The following is a 13919-nucleotide window of genomic DNA, read 5'->3' as shown; positions in this document are numbered from 1 at the left end:
AGCCCACCGAGAGGAGTCGAACCCCTGATTTTAGCGTTGTAAATCCGTAGACTTACTACTGTACTAGCGGGGGGTCAAAAATGTTGTTGCATCAGGTGTTACTGTAAAATATGACGCAAACAGACCATAATTAAAGTTTCCTAATCTAAATGTCCCTTAACATAGTTCTCTTAGTTTATTTCAAAACGTGAATTAAGAACACAAACTGGATAGGATGACGAAAAAATGTATTTTATGTATAGTTTGTTTTGGTTTGTTTTAAATTCCGCGCAAAGCTACACGATGGCTATCTGCGCTAACCGTCCCTAATTTTGCAGTGTAAGTCTAGATGGAAGGCAGCTAGTCATCACCACCCACCGCCAACTCTTGGGCTACTCTTTTGCCAACTAATAGTGGGATTGACCGTCACATTATAACGGCCCCATGGATAGCGTAAGGGCGTTATATTGTGACGGTGAATCCCACTATTCGTTGGTTAAAGAGTAGCTCAAATTAAAATTAAAGTTTCCAGTTATTTGAAATTGTAATATGTTAACATACGTAACATAATAAATCGGAGACTTGTCCGAAATAAACTGTAATATGTAACACTAGTCTCTGTAATACATAGATCCACTGCTTGTCTATTCGTAACGACTGTACTATTTGTATTCTCTTCTACATTGTAAGTCATGGATGTAGCGACGTTTTTCCCTTTTTTCTGCTGCAAACTTCTTGTATATATCTATATACACAACCACACATGTATGCATGAAGTTTTATTTATTATAAAATGGAAAGGACACTATTCTCTATAACTTACAGTGTATTGTATATATATTTTAGATGAAGATAAGCTGGATGGGTTATACGTGAAACCCTAAACTATAAGATGGATAAATATGGACTCGCCTTTTATTATTTTATTACGAACCATATACGAAAATGTTTATTAAGTATTTCAGGAATAACGTACATTTTTATCCATTGTTTAGTGATCGAGATAAAGACATTTAATATATTTGTTTAACGAAAGTCGCGACCATCACTTCTGTGATTGATGCTTCAATTAAAACAGTAATTGTGGTAAGTCCGACTCAGCAAGTTAAATATCTTTTTTTTAAGGGTAAAAAAAACTAAGAACAATATGGTACAGCTCACTGTTGATTTGCTCCAGTTTATTATAAAATAGAATGGTATTTAAGATGGCTTTTTAAAGCATCTTGTATGGTGAAAAACTAAAAGCAGAATTTTTCTCAAACAGGAACTTAAAAAGGAAAGCAATAAGGATTCATTAATCTTTCCATATTTGTTATTTGACCTTTGTCTTATTAATTAAACAAAGAAAGTGTGTTGTCGATTAGTTACAGACGTGTGATGGAAAATTGTAACTTGTTTTATCGTAGCCTGGTTTGTAAATATGGAGAAACTAAAAGTTCCTGTTAATCGATTCTGGTGCACGTGACAGCCCTAGGTGAAGGTAACTCATGTTTCATATTAATATCTTACCTGTGTTGCTTCAGTCTAGCGACTTATGGTGACTTTATATTTATTGCCAATTTACTTATTTCCAGAATTTTAGTACTTTTTCCTTCAAGGGTCCTGATCCACCCTTGCCGTTATCTCGTGCACCTGGTGCCACATACATAGCAATAATGTGTATATCCACGTCTAATAAATTGTGAAATGATGTTTCAGGTATGTCTGAGAAGAGCATGCGCATAAAAAAGAATACGAGTTCTCACACTAGGGAGAATTTGGGACCACATTATAAATCGTCTTTTGATTCTATTATAACGTAATTCGTGTACGTGCGATGTGCACAAGGTTCACAATAAAATGTTTATGATATTTATTACTAGATTCTAAGTCTCGGTTTAGATATCTATGTTATACCTAATAGTCTGTGATTTCCTACATAGTTCTGACTTAGTTGTACGTTTTGATTATCCCTAATACATAATACTCAGTTTTGTTTAAACTTGTCTTTATAATTAATTTTTACTTAATCTTATTTTATTTATAGGTTCTGTTTCTAGACTATTCTTTAAACTTTAAAAACAAGGTGTTTTATTTCTTCTCTTTTTAACGAGCGTTTTAATTCCAAAAATAAAAATCTCCACGTGTATCTGACGTAATTGTTTGTTTGTTTTGGAATTTCGCGCAAAGCTACTCGAGGGCTATCTGTGCTAGCCGTCCCTAATTTAGCAATGTAAGACTAGAGGGAAGGCAGCTAGTCATCACCACCCACCGCCAACTTTTGGGCTACTCTTTTACCAACGAATAGTGGGATTGACCGTCACATTATAACGCCCCCACGGCTGGGAGGGCGAGCATGTTTAGCGCGACTCGGGCGCGAACCCGCGACCCTCAGATTACGAAGCGCACGCCTTAACACGCTAGGCCATGCCAGGCCTATCTGACGTAATATTAACAACGAAAAATTATTTTCTTTCCCTATAACTACCATAATATAAACACTTTAAAAACTCAAAAGTTTATTTAGCAGTTTGTTATAGCGCAAACCTACAGAATAGTCTATCTGTGCCCTGAATACCACAGAGAAACAAACCCCGGATCTAGCATTGTAAGTACACACAATCAGTGATCCATTGGAAAACAACTCGAAATAAACCTATTTACGTTGCATGCATTATTTTGTTCGAATAATAAGCAATTTTCACCTTTCATGTTGAAGTTATAAACGTCACATCGGTTTAACTCTTTTTTCCATTAAAATGTGGCCCGGCATGGCCACGTGGTTAAGGCACTCGACTTGTAATCTGAGGGTCGCGGGCTTGAATGCCCGTCGCACCAAACATGTTCGTCCTTTCAGCCTTGGGGCGTTATAATGTGTCGGTCAATCCCAGTATTCGTTGGTAAAGGAGTAGCCCAAGATTTGACAGTGGGTGGTGATGACTAGCTGCCTTCCATCTAGACTTACACTGCAAAATTACAGCGCAGATAGCCCTCGTGTAGCTTTGTGCGAATTTCAAAAACAAACAATCAAACATAAACATATAAACAATTAACAAATAAGTAGAAATAAAATAAATTTTAGGGCAAAACTTTGACGATAAAAAATACTGGAAAAAGTTTGAACTCCTAATTCAGTGTGTTAGGTAACTGCAGTATAGCCTAGTTGAACTATTCAGTGTTAATTCAAGCATGTTTGTAAACAATTAGTATTATTCGTACACGTACAAATATTTATAGAGTTATAATAACGCAGTAGTTTCTCGAAATGTACTATGAAGTATATAATACATGAACAGCGAACGTTTTTATACCTCAAAACAGAGTGTTCTCAGCTACAAGTCTAAGTTCGGAAAGCTACCCAGAGGGCTATCTGCGCTTAACCATCACCAATTTTAATTTGAGTAGCACGAGAGTTGGTGGTGGGTGGTGACGTCCAGCTACCTTCCCTCTAAATTGGAGACGGCTAGCGCAGGTATGTCTTGCATAACTTTGCGCGAATATCCAAAGCAATCCAATATTAATCAGTTTTGCATTTAGGCTTAAAGAGCAGAACAGTGTTTACAGGTTCTAATCGCATTGCATGGCATCTTTTTTTTTTTCACCTTTTCGATGTTAAAATAATTCATTTCTTTGAATTTAGCGCAGAGCTTTGCAATGGGTATATGCGCTAGCCGTCTCCAATCTTAAGCTTCTTGGTTAATCTGATCTAATAGTGAGATTTGACTGTCGATCGTATAACGCACCCACAACCACCAAATGCAGAAAACTAATTTCCTTTGCATAAGGAGGAGACAAACCACACTTTTTTTTTCGGATCCACACTCTAGCACGCTAACAACCTCGCCAGATCCACACTCTAGCACGCTAACAACCTCGCCACAACTGTTTCATATTCTTGTTTCTTCAGCAGTTTTATTATTACTGAAAAAAAAAACTGTGTTAAGTTCATATAATGATTGCAAAAACGATCTTGGATTACCAAATACAATAAACCTTTTCCTACTAGAATCTACATCCGTCTTTAGTCACGCAATGCCATGAACTTCTAATTACGTTTCGATTGTGTAAGTGTTCACCAGTTAACGCTGTTCACATACCGTTTTGTGTCTCGAATAACCATATACTTTTCTTAAATCCGTTTGAAACTTTCTAGCTTACAGTCATTTCATCACGTTAATTTTATCAGAGGAACACAACTATTATAATCCGTTTATAAACAAGACAAAATATCCACAGGCAATTTTTGAACTAATTTTATGACATAGAATTTAGTTGCTAAAATTTAACGTTTCGAGCGGCATGTTCAAATCTGCTTAAACTTTTATTCAATGTTTATATTTCTCTAATCTGTTTAACGTTTTTAATATGTTTATCTTTTGAAACCCTAGGTGGTTTGTTATCTCTTTTGCTATTATTACATTATGTAATAAAATTTTTATTTGTTCTTGTTCCTGGACAGAAAGTGTTATTTCCCAATTGCTTATGCCTAAAGTAAATGGAAAAGACCTATTTTTCTCTTCAAACTTTGCTTTTGTGACCTGGGAGCCTATAACGAAAACATGATTGGAGACAATATTTGGGGGCTGATATGTAAAAGTGATTTACATTACAGTCGCAAATCTCGAAAAACTACTCGCTTCTAAACATATTTGTATAACTTTAGAATAAATATACGTAAATCTTGATTCATATGTTGTTTTATTCAGACCTTATGTAAATGAAAATGTGCCAATTTGCTCGTTTTTATATAGAAATAGGTTAATTACTAAATTTTATTATCCAGATCACAAAAGCAAAGTTTGAAGGGAATAATGACCATTTTCTGTACTTTTACAACATAAGCAATTAAGAAATAACACATACTGTTTAGGAAGAAAATTTGTGTTGCATAGTGTTGTCTGACTCATCAAATTACTCTGTGATAAGTTTGAAAGCTCACATCTGCCATAAACCTACGGTGGGCACAGCACACTTATTGTGTATTAACTTACTGTAATAACTTACTTACACATAACTCATTGTGTAACGTTGCGTTTAACAACAAAACAATAAAATTATTTTATAGATACTTCTTACAACTTTCATAAATTAAAATTATTACAATTTAATATATTTCATTTTTTCTCTATGGACTGTTTGTTTGGTTTTTGTATTTCGCGTAAAGCGATACGAGGATTACCTGCGTTAGCCGTCCCTACTTTAGCAGTGAAACACTAGAGAGAAGGCATCTAGTCGTCACCACTCACCGAAAAATCTTGGACTACTCTTTTACCAACTAATAGCGAGATTGACCTTAACTTATAACGCTCCCGCGGCCGAAAAGGTGAAGATATCCGTGTGAAGGAGATTCGAATCTGCGACCCTCAGATTACGAGCCTTAACCACCTGGCCATGCAGGGCCCTTCATCTTAGTGATGAATAAAGTAGCCTGTGACAGCCCATGCTCCATTCACCAGCTTATCTTACTTTGTAATGTTTACATCGTTTTGAAATGACAACTATTGGAAAACTGGAACCGGTTTTGGAGTTTTCATAATGAAAATGTCGAAAAAGCGTGGAATATTACTCGGATATAATGAAGAAACTAAGAAACGTTCGACCTAAGTCTTGTGTGTGTGTGTCTCCTTCAAGTCAAATAATTTTAAGCGTATACGATATGAGAATTAAAACAAATAAACTTCGAAAAAGATTACAATTAATACTATAATTTTTGTGGTTGAATTTCGCGCAAAGCTACATGAGGGCTACTTGCCCCTAATTTAGCAGTGTAGAACTAAAGGGAAGGCAGGTAGTCATCACCACCTACTGCCAACTGTTGGGCTACTCTTTTACCAACGAATAATGGGATTGATCGTCACATTATAACGCCCCCATGGCGAAGAGGGCAAGCATGTGTGGTGTGACGGGGATTCTAACCCGTGACTCTCAGAGTACGAGTCGAGTACCTCAACCACCTGGCCAAGCCGTACCTCAGTCAGTGTTAGATGAGAATTGTCTTTTGTGCCTTCTGGTTGGTAAAAATATCAGTAGTCCCTTTGAAGGTAATTCCTCTTGTTTCCTTCTGCTCAGTAAACCTTATCATAAGTTCCTTTTATCTTTCCTGGTCCATCGTCTCGTACGTGGTTTATTATCACTTTCAAATATGAAAGTAAACACGTCTGCATCAGTTATTGACGTAATTAAAAATATCACGTAAGCTGTCCACACGTTTGAGAAATTCGAGGACAAAGAAATATTATCAATAGAAATAAATATTTGATTATGAATGTTAAAATAATTTAGTTCCATGAAATCGAACCCAAATACAAGATTCGACTTGGGGGGGGGGACAAAACAAAAACGGAGAAATGTCTTTCTCGGACTTTGACAGTTATCTTCTAAATTCATAGTTTTTTTTTACGTAGAGGAGCGAACAACGTTTCGACCTTCTTCGAAACGAGCCGTTTTTACATATATATATTTTTCTCTACAAGTGGGTTTTCTCGACATCACTGAATAACCCAATAAAGTTTCTGTCTTTAGTTCAATGTTTATTGAGGAAACATTCATGACCTCTCTTCAAAATAACAAAATTGTTAGGACAACAGAAGATTATGTCATTCTTTCCATTTTATGAATGTAATTCTTTTATGCTATTACAGAATGTAAATTTCAACACTATTTTAATGCTTTATTACATTTATTCATGGTTCCCTAGTGGTTTAGAGGGTAGTGTGGTTTGGAAGCTTTCTACATTAACACGTCGGGTTTCAATAGCCGTAGTGAGTACAGCAAAGAAAAAAACGTTGTGTAACTTTATGCTTAACGACAAAAAGCATTGTAAATAGTTTTTATCTATAAATGTCATTGTTAATAAATATATTAATATGTAATTTGATTTGTCTGTCTTTGAATTTCGCGCAAAGCTACTCGAGGGCTATCTGCGCTAGCCGTCCCTAATTTAGCAGTGTAAGACTAGAGGGAAGGCAACTAGCCATCACCACCGAACGCCAATTCTTAGGCTACTCTTTTACCAACAAATAGTGGGATTGACCGTCACATTATAACGCTCCCACGTCTGAAAAGGCTAGCATGTTTGGTGCGACCGGAATTCGGACCCGCGATCCTCAAATTGCCAATCGCACGCCTGAACTCACCCAGCCGGAGCTAAGTTTAGTTTATTGTATAAATGATTCGTTATATCAGCATTTAACAAATTTGATAACAGCTAAAAATAGAACAAATTCCATGTATTTTATGAATGACTGAAAAAGGAAATTATACAATACTGTACAAAAGTGTAACAACAAGAGAATATTTTGTCTTTTTATACACTATGGTAATGCTTCGCTGACACCTGTTGACAACTGAATGAACCTGAGTGGGCCTGGCATGGCCAAGCGTATTAAGGCGTGCGACTCGTAATCTGAGGGTTCGCATCCCCGTTGCGCCAAACATGCTCGCCCTTTCAGCCGTGGGGGCGTTATAATGTGACGGTTAATCCCACTATTCGTTGGTAAAAGAGTAGCCCAAGAGTTGGCGGTGGGTGGTGATGACAAGCTGCCTTTCCTCTAGTCTTGCACTGCTAAATTAGGGACGGCTAGCACAGATAGCCCTCGTGTAGCTTTGTGCGAAATTCAAAACAAACGAACAAACAAACAAGAACCTGGGTGAGAATACTTTCCATTCTTTAGAATTCCCGTATAATTGTACCAAGGATATATCATATGGATTATTCTTGAATAATGAATGTACTGATTAAACGTAGGGTCTGAAATAATTGTCACTGTACCATATGCAGTGTCTTAACTATATGTATATATTAGGATGTCAGGAAGGAGCTAGTATATGGTACTGGTATATGTTAACATATGGTACTGGTATATGTTGACATATGGTACTGGTATATGTTAACATATGGTCCTGGTATATGTTGACATATGGTCCTGGTATATGTTAACATATGGTACTGGTATATGTTAACATATGGTACTGGAATATGTTGACATATGGTACTGGTATATGTTGACATATGGTACTGGTATATGTTGACATATGGTACTGGTATATGTTGACATATGGTACTGGTATATGTTGACATATGGTACTGGTATATGCTAAAAAAATCAATATAATAGCACTCCACAAATAAACCTTGTTAAAAACTGCTTAACGCTATGTTTTAAATTCTATTGTTGTGCCACATCCCAAAAAATGTATAGAGAATTGTCATTAGAGAAGAGAGTTTACATAAAAGCTTTATGTGATGTTAGTTGGAATTTTTGATAAATTGCTGCAGATTTGAAATGCTCCCCAAACACTGTCAGGTACATCCTACATGTTGAGATAAAGACAGGTAAATTTGAAACTAGGAAAGAAAGAGACAGAACACCTAAACTTAATTGTACTGATGTTAAGTATCTTTGTTTATACAGCCTTCTGGACAGAAGGAAGATTGTTACTGATCTCAAGCATGAGATAAACGACCATGTACCAACTGAAGAAAAGTGTCCAGATCTGCAGTATCAAGAAAACTCGATGAGACAGAAAATCTTTACTTTGATCTCCAAATATTTTCAAGAGATTGAAAATTGCTAAAAAGTACAAAGACTGGATCGCTGATGATTAGTTTGTTTGTTTGAAATTAAGCACAAAGCTACACAACGGACTATCTGTGCTCTGTCAATTACGGGTAACAAAACCCCGTTTCTAGAATTGTAAATCCGCAAACATGCCACTGTGTCACTGATGGGAGTCGTTGATGATTGGAAAAGGGTGTTAAAGACGGATGAGTCCAAGTTTAAAATATTTGAGAGGCAGTGTGATGTCTTAGGAGTGTTTTTCTACTGAGGCGACATAAGATATTTGCAAAATAGATGGATTAATGGATCACCAAAAGTACCATAAGATTTTCTCAAGACGGCTGGTGTGGGTATTAGAACTTTAATTGAAATAAAGTATAGAACAACGTTTCAACCTTATTGGGTCATCTTAAGGTTGACAAAGAGAGCTTACTTTATTTGAAAGTAATCTGAAATCTAATTTTCGACTTTGTTCCGATACTTTTGAACAGTATTGTAGACTCACATCCATAAATACATTCTGTTCTTGGAAGGGTTATTGTAATTGATTTGCAAGTGATATAAACAGTACACTATATCTATATTTTTACAATGACTGTTATCATGTGCCTTTGACTAAAGCGCTTTTGGGGCGTTTTACTCGCTGACTCTAACCAAATGATTTTTGAAAAATGACTCAACCAAATGATTTTTGTTTTATTTGTTTAGGGTGTTTAGGGTGCGCTTGAGTAAAAGTAACTCATGAAATTCTGTTTACTGTTTTAGATGATTCCGCTGATCAGTCCAAAAGAAAATAAAAAGATAAATTAATCCTATAATTGGTTGTAAGAAATGTCACGATAAATCTAAAGAAATTTAAAAATTATATTAAGTTTGTGTTTTTGATTTCGTAAATATAATGGATTGGTGTGCAGAGTACGCTATGCATGTGTACCTATCGTTAAAAATAAATAAAAAACAATACAAAACTTGGTATTAACATAGTTCATAAGACCAAATTTCGTTGTTAACATAAAGGTCGTCTCAGCACTCATTTGAACCGGAATCAAGGCGACCATGATCGTGGTTGCTATGACAACAAGCATGCGCAATGTTTCCTGTTAAATAACGTGCAGAGTGGGCGCACTGTCTTCCTGCTATAGCAATAAGTTGGACGCATAACTAAGGGAAGCTAGTAGTACTCTCGTCTCCAGGTTCCCTGACGCCCACCACCTGAGACTGCTCGGTAGGCCTGAGATTGAAGAACAGCGATAAGCTGGTCGCGAGAAAGATAATTGGATTAGAAAACGTCTAAGAGGAATAACGCTTCATATCCAGTACAGGACAATAAATCCCTTCGTCAGAGGCTCTAAACGTGTATGTAAATCTTGAAACTAGGAATACTGTGAAATATCTAGAAGATGTTAGCTCAGTTAAAGGCTTCAAATATGAAACGTAGAACAATTTCTTGCGCTCCGATGTCCAACTTTGATGTATTTTATCCATAGACAGTCAACACTTATGGCTAAACATTTTTAAAGTGTAGCCTGAACTGAGCTTATGTCGAAAACGAGCGTTCCTCAAGTCATGCTCAAATTTGTTCCAGTTCCACGTTCTCTCCGACTTTCCTGGATTCAGACATGAGCTCTGGGATACACGAAAACGCCCCTTAGTAATGATACAATGCCGGGCGGGAGGAGAGGTCTAGTTGCTCCCCAGAATACCTTCTTAGAAAACATCATCAGGAGATATAACTCTCTTCGTAAGTTCATGTCTTCTCCTCTTAGGATACATAGATAAACCTAGCAGTTGTACTTATTTATCTTTAGGACGTGTAAACGTTTAAGAAATAAAAGCATAGACTCTTATATTGCATTATGGATAGATAGATAACAAATATCCTTTAACACCTTTTAAGCAAATATTCAGTTTATATTCAACTCAAAGTTATTCAGTCAAATATATTTCTAAAAGAAAGCAAACTATCAGTTTATAATCAGAAATAGTTTTCAAACTAATTAAAAACTTAATTACTTTTATATCTGAACTTGATCCAATGGTTAGAGTGTTTCGAAAAGCGGTATATCTCCACTGCATGCGTATGTCAGGTTCCAACACCACGTGATTGAATGCCATCTTTCTTCTGAAAACATATGCTGGCACTGAGACGTGGCTAGAAACTTGTAGATTCTGTGCTTGTGAGCTTCTGTTAACTTCCAATTCTTGCTTGTTACCTTCGTACTAGTATCACGAGATATGTTCAACTTCGTTGCAATACACGTTTGGATTTAAGGGTTCTCTTTTGTAATCGCAACTTTTTGGTGGATGAGGGCGTTGCTCTGAATTAGCTGTACGAATTTTTTCGCTTCCATGGAGAACATTGAATACTTCCTTTCTCAAAATATAGCTCAACAATGTCGGTGTATAAATGTCTCACTTCTGAGAGACTGCCAACCTGTTAAATCATTGTATCATCGAACAGTCAGGAATTCGTTGTGAACTTAATATATGTGAGAAACACGAGCCAAGTGGTGACGCACCACTGTATCAACATCTACAATTCTTTTTGGTAAAGCGCAATTAACGACCTCTATAATTTTATGGCTTGTTTGGTTTTATTATAACTTCGTATCATTAGCGAACACAATGTTTTTAGTTGAAGTAATCCGATATAATGTTTATGGCTACTAACGTAAACTCTGTATATCTTGTATTTTTCTACCTAATGTGATTTTGAAGTTTTATGAGCTTACATAATGTGAAAGATATGACAACACATATTCTAAGTTTGTTGTGTTTGTCAGGAATCTCTTCCAACATGACGCAGTTATTACTTCCTCTTCTTGTTTCGATCATTCTAGTTACGTCTCTTAATAACTTTCACGTTCCTCTGTCTAATCTTTCTCTTCACTAAACAAGTTCCTCAAGATAGTGCAAGCTAGTCTTTGAAATGCTCGTTATTTCACTTCAGAGCTAACATTGCCTGTTAGTTACATCTTGTGTTTCTTTTAATTTTCTGTTTTCAAATTTAGAGTCAGTTCAATTTAGAAAAAGGGGATTTTGGTGATACATACGTATATCTGTATATTACGATCCTATTATATGTGATACATACGTATATCTGTATATTACGATCCTATAATATGTGATACATACGTATATCTGTATATTACGATTCTATAATATGTGATACATACGTATATCTGTATATTACGATCCTATTGTATGTGATACATACGTATATCTGTATATTACGATCCTATTGTATGTGATACATACGTATATCTGTATATTACGATCCTATTATATGTGATACATACGTATATCTGTATATTACGATCCTATTGTATGTGATACATACGTATATCTGTATATTACGATTCTATAATATGTGATACATACGTATATCTGTATATTACGATTCTATAATATGTGATACATACGTATATCTGTATATTACGATCCTATTGTATGTGATACATACGCATATCTGTATATTACGATTCTATAATATGTGATACATACGTATATTACGATCCTATTGTATGTGATACATACGTATATCTGTATATTACGATTCTATAATATGTGATACATACGTATATTACGATCCTATTGTATGTGATACATACGTATATCTGTATATTACGATTCTATAATATGTGATACATACGTATATCTGTATATTACGATTCTATAATATGTGATACATACGTATATCTGTTTATTACGATCCTGTAATATGTGATACGTACGTATATCTGTATACTACGATCCTATAATATGTGATACGTACGTATATCTGTATATTACGATCCTATAATATGTGATACGTACGTATATCTGTATACTACGATCCTATAATATGTGATACGTACGTATATCTGAATATTACGATCCTATAATATGTGATACGTACGTATATCTGTATACTACGATCCTATAATATGGCACTAATGTTATTAATTGTTGTATACAACTTTCACAGTTTCAGCTAAAAATTGTAAGTTGGTTTTTGATTCATTAAGTGTTATTTTTTCAACCAAACCCTGATTTTTATCAGAATGTTTGAACTTATTTTAATTTAAATACATTTGTTGTTGTTTATTTTAGCACAGAGATTTACTATGGACTATTAGCGTTCTGTCCAGTGTGGGGAATAGAGTTTCATATTTTATCATTGTTAATCCTAAACTTACCACTAACCCACCGGAATAATGCTAAGCACAAACTTAATGTATATATCATACTCATCGAAATAAATGTACTGTTTTAGCTTAATTGCTGCGTAAGAATACATGATATATTTAGAGTTAAATGTCTATACGTAATTTATTTTTCTAAATCAAATACACGATGTTGCGTTCGAGCACAGTATCGCGGTCTTAACGACTGTTTCATTCGTAACTCAAAAAGAGACAGATGGAGGAAGATATATCGATTTAGGAGTTTGTCTCTGTAATGCTTTATTGTCCTTTGAACAGATGAGTTGAGCGTGTCCTTCACGTGCGCTTCTGTGGATCAGAAGAAACCGAACAACTTATTTTAATAAGTGTTCTTTCTGTTGAAAAAAGAAACAAACAAAAAGAAACGTTTAATAACTGATACCAAACATAGGTTTATATATGTTGTCTGAGAGGTAAAATGAAACACAATGCAACACGACAATGGTCTATGATAGTCTACCAAGACTATCTGTCACTGGGTGTACCTAGTTCAACAGATGAGGTCTGTTGTATTGATTAATTCGTACAACCACACACTCACAGCCAACTAAACTTTCGTGTTTTGAGAAGACAGATAAATGAAACAAATCTGAGAACGACATTAAAACAGGATACGCTGTTTAAACTTCCACTGTGTTATTAAGTCTGGTTTCTTCTAACCATACGAGCAGTCTCCCACTTGAGATCTTATAAAATAGCCTACTCAGACTTTTTCCACACGGGAAACGTTCCTTCAAATCTCTGACATGAAATCAACATTTCGTTTTAAAAGGCGACTTTTACGAGTTTGTCAATTATAGTTGTTGTTTTTTAAGCAAACTTTACTGATTTCTCTCTTAATGGAGTTTTGTTGAAGTAATGAAGTTCATTATTATCCCATATCCAAAAATAAAAAGGAAAGACTTTATATTTTTCGAAGATAAATAAATATATGATGTTTTTACTGGTTATCCTAGTTCAGTCACAAAGCTCTAACACTAGTTTTCTGTTTAACGCCTTAACTTGGGGATTGTGTACCGTCTGTTAGGCTTAACTTAACTTGCTACGGTGAAATAGTTTTCAGGTTTACGTATTTGTTAGTAATATGTATATGAGATTGTACCATGACGCGTTCAACACATTTCATTAAATATGTAGTGCAGATTAGGGTAGAGTAAAACTGTGTATTCCAAGTTAAAAACGTGTGAAATTTTAA

At 35.3% G+C, this 13919-nt stretch overlaps 1 protein-coding gene across 1 annotated transcript in view; it reads left to right on the top strand.

Annotated features, from left to right (window-relative positions):
- Positions 1-9666: 9666 nt before the first annotated feature.
- The window catches only part of LOC143228814 (potassium voltage-gated channel protein eag-like), a 164772-nt gene continuing 160519 nt past the window's right edge, over positions 9667-13919 (top strand). Inside the window, 1 exon segment of the mRNA XM_076460186.1 lies at positions 9667-10260. Coding sequence (XP_076316301.1) covers positions 10182-10260 — 79 coding nt within the window. The 5' untranslated portion in view covers positions 9667-10181.

Source organism: Tachypleus tridentatus, chromosome 1 (assembly GCF_004210375.1).
Source record: "Tachypleus tridentatus isolate NWPU-2018 chromosome 1, ASM421037v1, whole genome shotgun sequence".
NCBI classification, from domain to species: Eukaryota; Metazoa; Arthropoda; class Merostomata; order Xiphosura; family Limulidae; genus Tachypleus; species Tachypleus tridentatus.
The sequence above is the reverse complement of the archived record's forward strand: the minus strand, read 5'-3'. Positions and strand labels throughout refer to the sequence as shown.